The sequence below is a fragment of the Hyperoodon ampullatus genome (assembly GCF_949752795.1).
Source record: "Hyperoodon ampullatus genome assembly, chromosome: 3".
Classification (NCBI taxonomy): Eukaryota; Metazoa; Chordata; class Mammalia; order Artiodactyla; family Ziphiidae; genus Hyperoodon; species Hyperoodon ampullatus.
In genome coordinates this window covers 113,633,728-113,652,426 of record NC_136916.1, presented here as the reverse complement: position 1 = coordinate 113,652,426, position 18,699 = coordinate 113,633,728, and the positions used below count along the sequence as shown (strand labels likewise).

The window sequence follows — 18,699 nt, the reverse complement described above, 5'->3', positions numbered from 1 at the left end:
AGTGTATTTTTCTTTCTTTCAAACAACATCCCAAGCATGGCATAAGTAGCCTGAAATTATAAAATACTTAACTGGGCTTTTAGTTATCTATATAGACTGATAAAAGTAAATTAAGTTGCTCAAATTAGCACATCAAATAACAAAACCAGCCATAAAGCAGGCTGGAAAGCATTAAATGTTTCATATACGTGACTTTTTAAATCATTTAATTTCTATAGAAAAATTTTATTCACAATATAATGTGACAGAAAATGCCACAGGAATGATATACTGATTGCAATAAGGTTGCATGCAACAGCAGCTTTGTATTTTATAGCTATTTTTGTTTATAAAAATTAAACCTCTCCAGTCATGCTTATCACATGGTCTTAGATTTGTAATGTAAATGAACAAGGAATACCATATAGTTCAAAGAGAAAATGTCTCATTATTTTGAATGTGAATTATCTGTAAGAAACATGAAGTATACTACTGAACCCTGAAACATGCATGCCTAGATTTGCTTTTGTCCAATTTCAGGCAGTCTGCAATCACTTCCTACTTATATAATACCAAGAGGATCCGTCTGTAACTGTGGTTGTATCAGCTGAGGTTGCAATGGTGGTGGTAACTGAAGCGGTACCATTGGTTCCACCAACTGTCCTGGGTTTGAAGGTGGTGGGGGAGCCACAGTGTTCGCAGTTTCCACAATTTCTCCATTGTAAAAGAAAAACTGACACTGTTGAATGAATGTTTCAACAACAGATTGATGGATCTTGGTGGTAGACAGAAACTCTCGATTTTCAAAATCAGGTCTCATCAAAGTTGGCCAAAAACAGATGGATAAGTTGTCTGCTGTCATTAGGTTGACTTTATTATGCTGACTGACCCTGAAATTATGATAGGAAAAAAACAATTAGAAACCAGTCAAAACTCATCGCAATTAAAGAATCTGAGAGCTGGATATTATTTCAGATGATTTGGTTTTACCTTTTTTAAAAATTTTAACTTCAAATTTAAAACATTTTCCTGCTTGTGCATTCCATGTTCAACTATATTCTAATAACAGAAAGAAGCAGTAAAATCCATTCCTTATGAGAACCAAAGATGGTTTTTACTTTGGAAAAATTATCATATCCTCCAACCAGGAGGCTTTTCAACTTTCGAAAAACTCAAGTTTCTAGTATTCCAAAAAACAATCTTTTTAATCATTAACTACCTTGTATATCGTTACAAATTTAATTTCAATGACAACAGTTCACAGAGCACATTCTACCTTAAAATTCTTTTAATCTGACAATAAATAATTTACAAATGACCATATGTTAACTATTTTGCATCCAGTCTTTTAAATATGAGCAAGCACTACTACCATTGTCTGTAATAAGCAAGAAACATAAGAAGCAAATCTTGAATTTTAACTCAAAATTATTAAATTGGGAGGAAATTTTAGGTATTTTATCCAATCCTCTCATTCACACATGAAGAAACAGCCCAATATGCAAGGTAGCAGGAAAATTTTTTATTTGAATTTGTATATCAAAAAATTTTAGGGCTTCCCTGGTGGCGCAGTGGTTGGGAGTCCGCCTGCCGATGCAGGGGACACGGGTTCGTGCCCTGGTCTGGGAAGATCCCACATGCCGTGGAGCGGCTGGGCCCGTGAGCCATGGCCGCTGAGCCTGCGCGTCCGGAGCCCGTGCTCCACAACGGGAGAGGCCACAACACTGAGAGGCCCGCATATAGCAAAAAAAAAAAAAAAAAAAAAAAAAAAAAAATTTTAAATCTAAACCAAATGACCCACATCCCCAAACACAGGAGTTGCTCATCTGAGGTAAAATAAGTGCTCTAAAAACATGTGTTCTGTGGTAAAAGTTATTACTATTTGTTAAGAGACTAAATTAGAATATTCGGAAAAAAATCAACATCTGTTAAAATATAGTGTATAGAGGGGCCCAGTCAGGGGTGTCTGTGTGGTAGTCAAGTATAGGTTCTGAAAATACCTACAGATTTGAAAGACATGAATATGGGCATCAAGTCTAATTGTTGAGTCAAAAAGTACAAAGGAAAGGTAGTAAATCAGTTAGATGAGGGTGGTCAGGGTCCTTGAAGAGGTAATGTTTGGGCTGAGCCAAGGGTGATGGGTGTTAGTAAAACAGTAGGAAGAAAGAGTAATTTAGTCAAAACAGTGGTTCTCAAATACTACAAAGCTATAGTAATCAAAACAGCGTGGTACTGGCACAAAATCAGACATATGGATCACTGGAACACAACAGACAGCCCAGAAACAAACCCACACACCTATGGTCAATTAATCTTTGACAAAGGAGGCAAGAATATACAATGGAGAAAAGACAGTCTCTTCAGCAAATGATGTTGGAAAAGTTGGACAGCAGTATGTAAATCAATGAAGTTAGAACACTCTCTCACATTGTATACAAAAATGAATTCGAAATGGCTTAAAAATTTAAATATAAGACATGACACCATAAAACTCCTAACGAACATAGGCAAAACATTCTCTGACATAAATCATAGCAATGTTTTCTCAGGTCAGTCTCCCAAGGCAACAGAAATAAAAGCAAAAATAAACAACTGGGACCAAATCAAACTTATAAGTTTTTGCACAGCAAAGGAAACCATAAACAAAATGAAAAGACAACCTACGGAGAAAAAATATTTGCAAATGATGTGACTGACAAGGGGTTAATTTCCAAATACACAAACAGCTCAGTATCAAAAAACAAACAAACAACCTAATCAAAAAATGGGCAGAAGACCTAAACAGACATTTCTCCAAAGAAGACATATAGATGGCCAACAGGCACATAAAAAGATGTTCAACATCACTAATTATTAGAGAAATGCAAATCAAAACTATAATGAGATACCATCACAGACTGCTCAGAATGGCCACCATCAAAAAGTCTACAAATAATAAATGCTGCAGAGGCTGTGGAGAAAAGGGAACCCTCCTACACTGTTGTTGGGAATATAAATTGGTGCAGCCACTATGGAGAACAGTATGGAGGTTTCTTAAAAAACTAAAAATAGAGTTGCTATATGATCCAGCAATCCCACTCCTGGGCATATATCCAGAAAACACGAAAGCTCTAATTTGAAATGATATATGCACCCCAATGTTCATGGCAGCACTACTTACAATAACTAAGACATGGAAAATATGGTATATATATATACACACACACACACACACACACACACACACATACACAATGGTATATTGCTCAGCCACAAAAAAGAATGAAATAATGCCATCTGCAGCTATATGGATGGACCTAGAGATTATCATATTAAGCAAAGTAAAGCAGAAAGAGAAAGATAAATACCATATGATATCACTTATATGTGGAATCTAAAAAAAAAAATGATACAAATGAACTTATTTACAAAACAGAAACAGATTCACAGACACAGAAAACAAACCTATGGTTACCAAAAGGGAAAGGGCGGGTGAGGGATAAATGAGGAGTTTGGGATTAACAGATACACACTACTATATATAAAATAAACAATACTGTATAGCACAGGAACTATATTCAATAGCTTTTAATAACCTATAATGGAAAAGAATCTAAAAAAAGAATATATATAACTGAATCACTTTGCTGTACACCTGAAAACTAACATGACATTGTAAATCAACCATACTTCGATAAAAAACAAACGAACAAACAACCCCCCACCCACCCAGTGATTCTCAGTGTGTATCAGAACCTCCTGGAGGGCCTGTTAAAACACAGATTGATAATTATGTCTGGGGTGGGGCCTGATAATTTGCATTCCTAACAAGTTCCCAGGTGATGCTGATGCTGCTGGTTTGAGGACTGAATTTTGAGAAAGACTGAGGCAGTCATGTTAAGATGTGATAAGGGACCAGGCACAAATTGATACTTTCGGTTAAGTCCTATTAGTTTAATACAGTGGCACTTGGTGTTGCACGGTGGAAAAGGAAAGGAGATTTAACAGAGTAAGTTAGAACTAGGCCACTTAATGATAAACAATTTAGATTTTTTTTCCTTTAGGATATAAGTGATCTTTACACAAAGAGCTTTTAGAAAGATCATTCTGGCATCAGGATTAAGGGAGAATCAAGAAGAAAAATAGGCAAAGAGAGAGCTCAATGATAAACTAGAGTTTCCTAAATGAGAAATGATCAAATTTAAACTAAAGCAGTGGCAGAGGAATGAAAAGGAAAAATAATCAGGAGAAAAAACTAATTTGACACAATAACTCACTGAATATGGAAGGTGAGAGAAAATACATCCAAAGAACAGCTCCATGGATTAATTTTTGCAATCTGTCAATCACCCAATATATATTTATCATTTATTTCCTATACTGGAATGTAAAGTTCCATGAAATGTGATTATTTTATTTACTGCTATGTCTGTATAGCGTTTACAAGACTACCTGGCACAAAGAGTACATCCATTATAATCAATAGTTGAGTGTTTGTTCTAAAATTTAAGTCTGATGATACTATTTCTCTGTTCTACTCTCTAGTGGCTCCCCATACCATTCAGAGTAACAATCATGCAATGCTTTTTTCTTTGACAAAGTCTTGCTCCCCACCCCACCCCCCATAAATGTCAGCTGAACTCAACAGTGCACTTAGTGATAGACATGAAAGCAACCTCCTTGTCAGTAAAATATTTTGAGGACTAAAGCTAATCAATAGGCTACACTCTGAGTAGTACTGCCTTTTCCTTCACTCTGCTCAAACCACACAGGCCTCTTTGCTGTTCCTCAACACACCAAATATGCCTGTGTTATTAACTGTCATTAACTGTTGTATCACTGGAGTCAAACACAGTTAAGTGTCTTAATATAACATTGATGGTGGGCTAGCACTGTGATTCTTTGCATATGCTCTTCCCTTTGTCTCTTTTCCCTATTGTTTTTAATAAAGTCCAATTTTTGTTTCAGCACTTTAATCAGGCAATACAATAATATGTTCATATACCATCCCTACATTCCATATTGGTAAGGTCTCCTGTAGTACCCTGTACCCATCTGTTAAATCATGGTATTACCACGTTGCATGGTAATTTTCAAAAGACGAAATTCCACTAATTATACTGCAATACTATGTATGTTGGTATTTTCTCACAGAGGGAGACTCCAGAGAAGAATGACTAGAAGTGCTAATATAATTTTATGCTACATTGATAACAACAAAAAAACTTTAAACACTGCTGAATACTCTCTTTTAAGAGGTACAGATTGAAATGTACTTGTTTTGGACACTGACATTGTTAGTTAAAAAAACCAAACCTCAGTTCGTTAAAATGTTAGTAGAAAATACTGTGAAGAGTAGATTTTTGAAAAAAGTAGTACAAATACTAATAATTCTATTCAGTCTCAATAACAACTTTGTGAGCTATTATTCTTCTCATTCTTATAGTTGAGAAAAATCAAGACTTAGGCAGGGTGAAGTATTTGTCCAAAGCCACAGAACTAAAAATGTTTCAAAACCAAGCCTATTTAACTCCACAGTCTTGAGCTTTACGCTATTATACAATATTAATATTGCCTTTCATTTAAGAAATGGTATTCGGAAGAGTATCTTTATAGAAAAAAGTATAAACTTGAAGCTTAACATATTTAAGGCTTTTGATATGGGATTAATGTCCTGCATTTCAGTAACAGTCAAGGTGGATAGTAATATGAATTCAAGTTTCTAATAAAATTTCACTATGAAGAATATCCAAACAAAACAAGCAAGATACACAAAAGAGACACAGTACAGAAGAAGAGGCAATTAAACCACTTAATAAAACTTGGATTCTAGTCATAAGATGTGTCACTTGAGCATATGATTTCTCTCTTTAAACCTCAATCTTTCCAACTTCAAATAGGTTGATCTGGTTAATTATCTAAGTGTCATTTCATAACTAAAATTCTAAGATTCTATAGAAAAGAATTGTTAAAGAATAGCAGTGACAAAAAAAAGTACTCACCACACTTACTATTTATATAATAATGTTAGATACTAAAAGGGTCATATACCTTTCTTTAAACAAGTTGATGAAAAATCTATTTTAAAAATACAGAAAAAATAATTTAGAGAACCAAAATTGAACTGTATGTTTAAATTAGTCTCTCTTTCTCTATTTTATGATGACCCAATTTATAGTTACGTGTTTGAAATCCGTAGCGCATTTTATTTGCAAAAACGAAAAATAAAAATACCTGTTTAGATGTGTTATTACATATCTGAATACATCATAGTTAACAGGATGAAATTTCTTAACAATTTCTTTCAGTGCATGAAGACGTTCTGTTTTATCCAGGATTTCTGTAAAATTAAAGTAGCGAGGAATTTGTGTGAAACACAAACATTAAAAAATATTGATAAAGCCTCCTGTTATGCTTATTGTGTGAGACAATCAAGAATGTATATAAAGCATATCAGGAGAGGGAAACAAAAACAAAGAAAATGTTGTAAAGAACCTGCTAATAAACGGACTACCATCTATTTACAATAGCCTTTTCCCAAGTACAGCTAATAACTGAAGATCAAAGTAACCTGGGGGTGGTAAAATAGGAAATGGTATATTAGTAATTTCTTTAAGCAACTTATATAACTAGATACTGATTTAGAATTAACTAATTACTTAAAAATCTGTTAGGCTCTTAATAGTCATGCTACAGAGAGTAAGTATTTTAAGCTTTGTGGGTGAAAACTACTCAACTCTGCAGTTGTACAAAAGTGGCCACAGACAATATGTAACAAGAGTGGCTGTGATCCAATAGAACTTTAAAAATCTGAATTCATATAATTTTAATATTTCATAAAATTTTCTTTTAATATTTTTTCAACCATTTAAAAATGTAAAAAAACATTATTAGCTTGCAAGCCTTCTGAAAACTGATGGCACGCTAAATTTGGCCCACAGGCCAGTTTGACAACACCTGATTTAAAGCATTATACTTATTTATAATCCACTTAGCTTATAAAACATTGTTCTTCACAAGTAGCACAAGCAGTACAAGCATTTAGCTCAGTTACTTTCCAAATTTACACAAATTATGAAACAGGATAACTGAAATGTGGCTCTGCTGTAAATGGGAGAGGAGAGAGCGCCTTACTGCTGCTCTTCCTCATTCAGTTCATTCTTCTAAAATAACAATGGATTCCTCTGGAGGAGGCCAGTCTGCCAACCAACGCATGGTAGTACACCAAGTACTAACAAATTTCTCATTTGCCACATACTACTTCTAAATCAGCCCTCAATAGTTCCTAGGTAGGAAAGTTCTGAGGCTATTGATCATGGCCAAAAAGTAAGAAAATCTAAGCTATCAATTGGACTATTTTCCCAGTTTTCATGAGAGAATGTATAAGGCAACTGTATCTTGTGACAATATACTGAAGTGGATTTCGATGAAAAGAAAATTAACTGAGAACTTTAACAATCAGTATTATAAGTAGTCTCACGCTACAGAGCTTGAAGACTTGTAATCAAAAGGAAATATTAAAGAGAAATATTTAGAAACTACATTAAATTTAGCCATTGAGAACACAATGTGGATTAAGCACTAGGTTACCTAATACTCAAATAGACCTTTGGTCTCATTTTCCAGATAACAAATGAGTATTTGCTTCATAGAAACATCTGGATGAATGATGATGCCAAGTAGGAATCAATACTGAATGAGTACCCATTTTCCTGTCTTACTTTTCCAAAAACTGAATTAAGACATGAGGCCAAAGTTAATTTCTTTGACTTAAAAAAAATTTATATACACATGTGTACAGACCATACAGAGGTTAGTATGTTACTAAAGTACATTACAGACACATTCATTTGAAGTCTTAATTTCTTTTTCTTACAATGCCTTTGAGTTTGAATTAAAAACACAAATCTCAAACTTCTAATATAATGATCTAACTTCTAGGAGCACCTAGTCATCTGGGAGCCTAGCTAAAACTATTTATTTAAAGGGAAAGAGCTTTAATAAACAGTTCTAGAAGCTGAATTTTTATTAGCTACATATTCTAGTGCATGACTGATTTTAACACAAAGCAATCAATGTACAAACCTCACTATCATCATCCCTCTCAAAAAAAAAAAGGAGGCTTTTACTTACTTGCTGCTTCCAATAGCTCTGGATGAAGAGAATATGGAATTAAAGGATCTGGCAGATCTGCAAAGAAAGCTTTAAGAGCTCCAGCTACAGCATTTACTGTTACTTCCATTGATACTAGACTGATATTATGATCTATAAGACAAAAATAAAAATAAAAATTAAAATTAAAAACTATAATAAATTTATTTATTTATTTTTTTTTTTTTTGCGGTACGCGGGCCTCCCACTGTTGTGGCCCCTCCCACTGTGGAGCACAGGCTCCGGACGCTCAGGCCCAGCGGCCATGGCTCACGGGCCCAGCCGCTCCGCGGCATGTGGGATCCCCCCGGACCAGGGCACAAACCCGTGTCCCCTGCATCGGCAGGCGGACTCTCAACCACTGCGCCACCAGGGAAGCCCAACTATAATAAATTTAAATTTATTACAGGAGAAGTAAGCTAAATGGGTACTTGTAGATCCAAAGACATTTAAGTCTTCTCATGGACCACCTTTCTTCACAGGCTGATTCATCCCTCCCCCATTGTTTTAATGTAAGTTTGCCTGACAAACTATAGATAAGGAAAGAGAAAACCAAGTAAGAAGCATTTTCTGTGACAATAAAAAATGCTATTAGGCTTGTCAGTATATGAGCAATATTACTGACATCTCTCTTCTTTTGAAACATTTTGTTCACATAAGCTATTTAAAAGAGGCCATAAGGAAGCAGAAAGACAAAAGATAGGAATCATGCATATATATTCAAGTTTTGATGGATGATGGATGTTCACTAAATTTACTGTGGTAAGTTACTTACTTACATGATATATGTAAGTCAAATCATTAAGCTGTACACCTTATACAGTACTGTATGTCAATTATATCTCAATAAAACTGGAAGAAAAAACAAAATCACTATACCTCATGGAGTATGCTTAACTGGACGTAAAAGGGGTAAAAGGCGAACACAATTTTATTGTTTCAAAATACATTATCATTCTCACATCGCAGGACTACTTTTGTGTGTTTTTTCTACAATATTATACTGCAAGTCAATATATATTGTAATCTGTAGTGTAAATCCACTAGTTCCCTGGTGGGGAACTTATAACTTATACTTTAAAAATTTTAATATAAAACACTTTAGGGCCTCCCTGGTGGCGCAGTGGTTGAGAGTCCACCTGCCGATGCCAGGGGATACGGGTTCGTGCCCCGGTCCGGGAGGGTCCCATATGCCGCGGAGCGGCTGGGCCCGTGAGCCATGGCCGCTGAGCCTGCGCGTCCGGAGCCTGTGCTCCGCAACGGGAGAGGCCACAACAGTGAGAGGCCCGCGTACCGCAAAAAAAAAAAAAAAAAAAAAAAAAAAAAAAAAAAACACTTTAAACACTTATCAGTGAAGTTCTGACTTAAAAATTAAGAATGTAACATATTAAAGGTATATCATAAGGTTAATTTGCTATTAAAAAAGTCACATTTTCCTTATTATAAATACAATGAATATTTATGATAAATAAAAAAATTACTCCCATAACCAAGAGATAATCACTGTTTATACTTTAGCATGTTTCCTTTCAGCCCTTTTCTGCTCATTAAAAAAAAAAGAAATATATATATAGATAGATAGATAGATAGATAGATAGATAGATTTTATATTGGATTTAATTTTTAAGGCATTATCCAAGGTTAATAAAAATTTCACAAGCAACTTTTAAAAACTTTTTTGGGGGGCAGGTAACATTTCATTGTAATTTCAAACTTGCAGAAAATTTGCAAGAATAATAAAAATACAAAGAACTCACATATATCCCTAACCAAGAATCATCAATCCTTACATTTTGCCCTACATAAACAATTCTAATGGCTATAAAACATGATCCCAGATATAAAACTTTACATAATATTCTATTACTGAACATTTAGATTTATTTCATTTAAAAATATTATAAAGATGTTATGATAACAACTTTTATGTACTAAAGCTTAGGTCCTTAGGCAGGCTATATTCCTTGTAATAACAGCTACCCAGTGAACATTTAACACGGTGCCTGGCACAGAAGACTCGTCATATGCATTATCTCATTATTCCTCAGTTACTCTTATCACTCCCATTCTAGATATGAAAAAGCTGAGATTTAGAAAGGTTAACCTCCCTAGGCCACAAAGACAGTAAGTGGCAGAACCAGAAAACAAAACCAGAAACTCTAATTCAAGAGGCCCTGGTACTGACGACTACTCTTCCTTCATTACCTGAAGTGAAACTGTACCAATTTGCTAAAGTCTAAACAGTTCTTCTAACAATTTTTTTTTAATGAAATACCATGCAATAGTCTTTCAAAGCAAGGCACACACACAGACACCCCACCACCACTCAACTTTACCATTTACCACTCAACATTTTACCATTTCAACACATATAATCTTCATTATTTTATACGGCTATCTAGTATTCTACTTGTAAACAGGATTGGTCCCCCTACCTTTAAAACAAAATACAAACAATGCTGCAATAAATATCTTGGTATGCTTACACAAAGACTTTTGTAACATAAGTATTTACAAATGGAATTTCTCCAGCAAAGCTACCTGAAGCACCCATAACCAACAGCATACAACATACCTGCCTGCCTACACCCTACCAACAATCGTTTCCACTCACATAATAAAATAAATACAACCTTTTTTGTTTTAATTTTTATTTCTTTATAACTGACAGAGGCTGAGCATATTTTCATATATTTGTTGGTTGCTTTCTTCTGATATGAATTGCTTAATCTAGCAAAGAAATTCCACAGCCACACCAAGTTTACAGTTTGTATCCTGATTCTGTTTGCTTTATACACTATTTCATACAGAAGTTTTACATTTTTAGGCAGTCTAGTTTATCATCTTTTTCATGCTTTCTAGGTTTCATGTCAAGTTTAGGCTTCTCCCTACTCCAAGATTATAAATATATTCACTCGTTTTTCTCCCTAGAACTTAGTTTTCATTTTTTGCATTTAAACCTTTGATCTCATACAGATTTCCTTTAATATGAGTAGGAAATTCAGCTTTTTAAAAATTCCTAATGGTTAGTTAGTTGGCCCAGTATCATGAAGGAAAAAAAAACCTTTTAAATCGCAACTTTAAATAGGTGCAATCTGTGATATACAAAGATGATGATGCATCATAACTCAATTTATTGCTTCTCTAATTCTGGTAATGGATTTATAGCTCTCCCATTTGTTGACTGTGGTATCTGTACCATTAAATACTTCCAATACTACTTCAAAACTTTCTTCCCTAAACATCCATATTCTTAGGAGGTTTTCATATGAAATTTCAATGAGGGAAATAGTAAAACAATGATTTTATTTTATCTTCTATAATTATCTTCTTACCTTGATCAAATATATATATAAATATATCTATAATTATCTTCTTACCTTGATCAAACTGCTTTTGAATATTGTCTTGATCAGTTTTGTTCCCACTAACACGGTACAGTCCTTCAGTACATAATCCTAAAAGAATAAAGAAATAAATAGACTTTTACACATGAATATATGGCTACAACAAAGAATATACTTAACCTTATGTACATTTTAGTGACTTAGAAAATATGGTGGTAAAATATTTTTAAGAATAAAATATTCTTGAGCATTTCATTTAAAGTAAGTTCTGAATGGACTACTTTAATTTTAAACCATTTAGGCTACCCAGTTCCATGTAAAATAAGATACATTTCTTCCTAGTCCACTAAATACAGCTAAAATTCCTGAGTGCAATATATTAAAAAAGTCAAAAGACTCTGAAAGGTGGAGAGAAAGTGAATTTGAATAGCAACCACAGAATTTGAAGAACAACAAGACAGTGAGTTCCCTGGGTTTTCCTTTTGCTTCTTACATATCTTAGTCCAGGCAACAGAGAAGCCTGCAACCCAGAAATACCAATGAGCCCAGGCAAAAAAATAAAAATGAAAACAAAACACCACTCAGAAAACCAACAAGAAAAGCCAGTTCTCTCTAGTGAAAGGATTGGGAAAGGTGCAGACTAAGAAGCAAAAACATTTTTTACTGTTACTGCCCTACTCCAGCCAAACACCATGGAATCCACTCCTCCTCATCCACATCAGTGGAACCAAGTAGGGAGACTAGAATTCTACCTCTGCCAGCAGTAACAAAGGTGCCCCTTCCCCTCTCTAGAGTGTCAGCAAGGATTGAATGGCAAGTCTGAACTTCTACTACCACCTTGAGGTAAGAGGTACCCTCCCCCTCTTCACCATGGTAGTCAACAGAGGCTGGTAGAGATCAAGTGGGGAGGGGAGTCCAATCTTCTAGCCCCACTTTGTAGTAATGTGGCAGCTGCACCTCCCCTGCTGGTGCAGTGTCAGAGGAGGCCTGCTAAAATAGATTTAAATAAGATCCAATGTTTCACAGCATACTATCCAAAATGTCTAGAATACAATAATAATAAAACTAAAATCATTCATCATTCCAAGAACCAAGAAAGTCTCAACCTGAATGAGAAAAAACAATTAACAGACACCAATACAAAGATATCAGTTGTGGAATTATCTGACAAGGATTTCAAAGCATCATAAAACACTTCAGTGAACAATTAAAAACACACTTGAAACAAACTTCCCAAGAGAAAGTTTTAGCAAAGAAACAGAAATATAAGGAGGGACTAACTGGAAATTTTAGAACTAGAAATACAGTAACAGAAACAACAAATTCACTGAATGGGATCAATAATAGAAAAGTGATGACAGAGTAATGATAATGAATAAGTGAACTTGAAGACAAATCAGTAGAAATTACCCAATCTAAAGAACATAAAGAAATTAGACTAAAAAAAAAATGATGAGCCTCAGGGATTTGTGGGACAATAACAAAAGATCTAATTTTGTGTCATCAGCCGAAAACCTATCTCTATGTTCAATGGGAAGTTTCTGAAAGCACTTCTGGGAGAGACTCAATTTGATAAGGCACTGTTATTGTTCTGATCCCAAGGAGAAAAAAAGAATCAACAGAAACGTAGAATTTGTCAAATTTATTCCTGGACAAATGTCAAGGCGCTTGTATGGGACAGTATGTTAATTCTAATTTTTTATATTCAGAAATTCATGATCATAAAGGTAGCAAAAATCCACTGACAAAAGTGTCAAAGTTATTAAATCCAAAGTTTTAACTTCAGTGAAGCATGGCAGACACCACCAAATAACCAAAATTATTATCATCTACAGTGGGACAAAATAACATCCTATCCCAACAGATATGATGCACTTAGAAGGATACAACATTACTTTGGTGGTATTTCTAAAAAAATGCATAATTTGAATCTAATAATGAGGAAACAGCAACCTCAAATTGAAGGAGAAAGAAAAAGTTCATTTGTACAGTAAAATGCCAACCAATAAACATACAAAAAATGAGAGACTAAAAAAAAATCATCAACGGAAGCTAAAACTAGTGGCTGAAAGTCTGATAGTCTCAAAGTCAAGAAAAACAAAAGAAGCTGAGCAACTCTCCCCAACTAAAGGTGTTAAAAAAGACATGATTACTAAAAGCAGTGCACCTAGATTAGATCCTGAAGTGTCTGCCTAATAAAGAATTTAAAATGTCCAAAATGTCAATAATGCTGAGGTTGAGAAACCCTGACATAGTGATAAGCATTTATTTGCTAAATGAAAATTATAAGGTGCTTAATCATCCATGATAAAAATCTTGCCTTCCATTCACTAATAACTGAGTGACTTCAAAAAAAAAAAAAAAAAAAAAAAAAAAAAAGAAGCCAACTCAATTATCTAGATGTGAATTATCCAAGTTTAACTTTGACTTATATCACCCAAAGTATCTATCCTGGGCCTCCAAGTAATATAGGTATTAAAAATCTATCCCAATATTCCAAAACTAAATTTAAAATATGTTTGAACCAAGTATCATCACCCCTTTTTCTTTCATTAGAAAGGTAACTAATCCTTACACTACACAGAACTCTTGATATCTGAAGTTCTAAAATGGTCTAAGTTCTCTTTGAGTTGCTAATAGATACAAAACAAGAGTTTCACTGAAGTCATAAAACAGATTACAAATGGTAAAGGAGAAGTAAGGTGTGTAGATAATCCACAAATTAGATTAATATGTCCATGGGAAGTGACATCAGCAAAAGAGATAGAGAAAGGAATTTTGGGGCTTGGTTCCCCCATAAAAGCAACTAACGAGCAGCCAAAAAGTATCAGAATCAACTTCTGCAGAACCTCTGGAATCTAGTAAAAAAATTACAACCACCATTAGAAGGCTTGCTGAAGAAAGAAGCTTTAAGCTGCCGACCTACCATTCCCGTTGCCACTCTAGACTGGCAACGACCATAAGGAAGGCAGCCTGCACTCTGGGTTTAGGTTTCAAGTGCCAGAGGGAGCAACACAGATCTTATTCTCAAAGAACTATAGTTGCATATTTTGACCTGTCTGGTGGTTACCAGAAGAAAGAGCACAAGGGCTTGCCTATGTTTCACTATGTTAAAATATTCAAAACCTCTTATTTTCAACAAAAAAATTAAGAGGCATGGAAAGAAGCAAAACAGTATGGCCCATTGTAGAAAAAAAAGAAATTAATAGAAACTGTCCATGAGGAAACCCAGGCACTGCACTTACTAGACAAAGACTTTAAATCAATCTTTAAAGGTGCACAAAGAGCTACAGGAAACCATGAACAAAGAACTAAAGAAAACCAAGAGAATGATGACTTAACAAATGAAGACTATCAATAAATACAGAGAAATTATTAGAAGAACTAAAGAGAAAATCTGGAGCTGAAAAGTATAATAACTAAAATGAAAAATAAACTATAGAGGTTTAATAGCAGATTTTAGCAGGCAGAAGAAACAATGAACTTAAAGACTGGTTAATTGAGATCATCCAGTCTAGGGAGCAGAAAGAGGAAAGAATGAAGAAAAATGAACAGAGACTTCTGGGACTCCATCAAGCATACCAACACTAGCATAAAAACTTTCCCAGAGGGGAAAAGGAGAAAGAAGAATATCTGAAAAAATAATGGCTGAAAACTTCCAAATATGAAAAAGAAACCTACAAATCTATACATGAAGTTCAATGAACTGAAAACAGGATAAACTCAAAGAGAGCTACATAGAACAAAGGAAATAATAAAAAGTAAAATGGATATAAACAAAATAAAAAGTAGAAAACAAAAATAAAAAGGTAGAAAAACAGAATCAACAAGGATGTTTGCTTTCATTACTTCTAATAAACACTGTTCTGGAGTTCTAGCTAGATTAGGGAAGAAAAAGAAATAAAAGGAATCCAAAGCATAAAAGAATTAAGTAAAATTAGTTCTAATTGCTGATGACAATACTTACTAAATATAAGAGTTGACACCATAAAACTCTTAGAAAAAAACACAGGAGTACCTTTTCAGGTCAGCGGGTTTGGCAATGGATTCTTAGATACAGCACCAACACATGAGAAACAAAATAAAAATAAATTGGATTTCAACAATATTTAAAACTTTTGGGCATCAAAGGACACTATCAAGAAAGACAATCTATAAGATGGGAGAAAATATTTGCAAATCATTTATCTAATAAGGGTCTAGTACCCAAAGAAACTCAAAGCTTTCCCACTACGATCAGGTACAAGGCTAGGATGTCCCCTCTCACCATACCTTTCAACATCTGGTTGAAAGTACTGGAAGTTCTTGTACTTGTTAAAGCAATAAAAGGAAATCAAAGGTATACAAATTAGGAAAGAAGACATAAAACTATCATTTTTCACAGATGACATGATTGTCTATGTAGAAAATCTATCTGCCAAAAAAATCCTTGAACTAGTAAGTGATTATAGCAAGGTTGCAGGATACAAAAATCAACTTCTTCCCTTATATACCAAGGAATAAATGGACCTTGAAATTAAAAACACAATTCCACTTATATTAGCATGTCCCAAAATGAAACTTTTCTAACAAATATGTACAAGATCTATATAAGAACAACTACAAAAGTGATGAATGAAATCAAAGAACTAAATACAACTGACCCTTGAACAATGCAGTAGTTCATCCATGTATAACTTATAGTTGGCCCTCTGTATCCACTGTTGCTCCATATCCACGGATTCAACCAACCATGGATTGTGTAGTACTATAGTATTTACTTTTGAAAAATATCCAGGTATAAGTGGACCCACGCAGTTCAAACCCACGTTGTTCAAGGGTCAACTAACTGTAAATGGAGAGATATAACATGTTCATGGATAGGAAGACAAAATAGTCAGGTCGTCAGTTCTTCCCAACCTGATCTACAGATTCAATGCAACCCCAAATTCCCAGGAAATAATTCTATGGTTATCAACAAACTGATTCTAGAGTTTATATAGAGAGTATAAGACTTAAAGCCAAGACAATATTTAAAGAGAACAAAGTTGGAGGATTGACGTTACATGACTTTAAGATTTACTATAAAGCTGCAGTAATCAAGACAATATGGTATTGAGGAAAAAAGAGGCAAATATTCAATAGATCAATGGAAAAGAGTAGAGAGCCCAGAAATAAACACCCATTAATAGTCAACTAATCTTTGACACAGGAGCAAAGGCAATAAGAACAGAGCAAAAACAGTCTCTTCAACAAATGGTGCTAGAAAAATAGGACATTCATATGCAAAAGAATGAACCTAGACACAGACCTTCACCCCTGACAAAATGAACTCAAACTGGGGACTTCCCTGGTGGTCTAGTGGTTAAGAATCTGCCTTCCAATGCAGGGGACGCAGGTTTGATCCCTGGTTGGGGAACTAAGATCCCACACGCCGTGGGGCAACTAAGCCCACACACCTCAACTACTGAGCCCGTGCACTCTGGAGCCTGCATGCCGTAACTACTGAGCCTGTGTACCACAACTAGAGAGAAGCCTGCACGCCGCAACGAAGAGCGAGCATGCGCACCGCAACGAAAAGATCCTGCATGCTGCAACTAAGACCCGACGCAGCCTAATAAATTATATATATATATATATATATATATATATATATATACGTATAAAATGAACTCAAAATGGATCACAAACTTAAATGTCAAATGGAGAACTATAAAATTCCTAGAAGACAACATAGTAAAAAACCTAGATGACCTTGGCTATGATGATGCCTTTTTAGATAAAGACACAATCTGTGAAAAAAATATTGATAAGCTGGACTTTGTTAAAATTAAAAACTTCTGCTCTGTGAAAGACAACATCAAGAGAATTAGAAGACTAGTCACAGACTGGGAGTAAATATTTACAAAACACACATCTGATAAAGGACTGTTATCCAAAATATACCAAGAACTCTTAAAACTCAGTAATAAGAAAACAACTCCATTGTAAAATGGGGCAAAAACAGATACCTTATCAAAGAAGATCTACAGATGGCAAATAAACATATAAAAAGATGCTCCACATCACATGTGACTAGGGAATTGCAAGTTAAAACAACAATGAGATACCACTATTAGAATGGCCAAAATCCAGAACACTGACAACACCAATTGCTGACAAGGATGTGGAGAACAGGAACTCTCATTCAATGCTGGTGGGAAAGCAAAATGGTACAGACACTTTGGAAGACAGCTTGGTAGTTTCTTAACAAAACTAAATGTACTCTCCACACTTCTACCGCCAGGGGCCTGGGTTCGATCCTACAAGCTGTGCAGTGCGGACAAAAAAAAAACAACAAAAAAAAAACTAAACTAAATGTACTCTTACCATACCATCCAGCAATCATCCTGTTATTTTACCCAAAGGAAGTGGAAACATATCTACACAAGAATCTGCACACAGATGTTTACAACATTTATTTTATAGCTATAGCTATGTTTATAGCATAACTGCCCAAACTTGGAAGCATACAGGCTGTTCTTCAGGAGGTGAATGGATAATTAAACTGTGGTATATCCAGGCAACAGAATATTTCTCAATGCCAAAAAAGAAATGAGTTATTAAACCATGAAAAGACATGGAGGAAACTTAAATGCATATTACTAAATGAAAGAAGCCAATCTGAAAAGCGTACATACTGTATGATTACAACTATATAACATTGTGGAAAAGGTAAAACTATGAAAACACTAAAAAGATCAATGGTTGCCAGGAGTGGGGGAGGTGGGGAGAGATGAATAGGCAGAGCACATAAGATTTTTAGGGCAATGAAAATACTCTGTATGCTATTATAATGATGGATATGTCATTATACATATGTCCAAACCAACAGAATGTACAACATCAAGAGTGAACACTAATGTACACTATGAACTTTGGGTGATTATCATGTGTCAATGCAGGTTCATCCTTAGCAAAAAACGTACTATTCTGGTGAGTGATGTTGGTAATTGGGGGTGAGGAGGGTTTCATGTGTGGGGGGATAGGGGGTATATGGGAAATCTCTAAACCTCCCTCTTGATTTTGTTATAAACCTAAAACTTCTTTTAATAAAAAGATATAGACATATATAGATACATCAAAGCTTATAAGGATGAAGTAACATCAATGGAGCGAGAGTCTTTTAGCAATGATAAGTGACACTTCAGGGACAAGAATGCTACAGAAATAAGAAGGCTAAAGGCAGTATTTTTTTTCCTCAATCAAAAACAGTATTTTTAAA

General features: G+C 34.7%; 1 protein-coding gene across 2 annotated transcripts in view; it reads right to left on the bottom strand.

The window, feature by feature from the left end:
• Positions 1–541: 541 nt before the first annotated feature.
• The window catches only part of ARHGAP5 (Rho GTPase activating protein 5), a gene marked incomplete at both ends in the record, with an annotated part of 62,317 nt that continues 44,159 nt past the window's right edge, over positions 542–18,699 (bottom strand). For both annotated transcript variants that reach the window (XM_079700017.1, XM_079700018.1), the window contains 4 exons: positions 542–869; positions 6,193–6,298; positions 8,092–8,223; positions 11,490–11,567. In XM_079700017.1, the coding sequence (XP_079556143.1) occupies positions 542–869; positions 6,193–6,298; positions 8,092–8,223; positions 11,490–11,567 (644 nt within the window). The remainder of the gene's footprint in view (positions 870–6,192; positions 6,299–8,091; positions 8,224–11,489; positions 11,568–18,699) is intronic.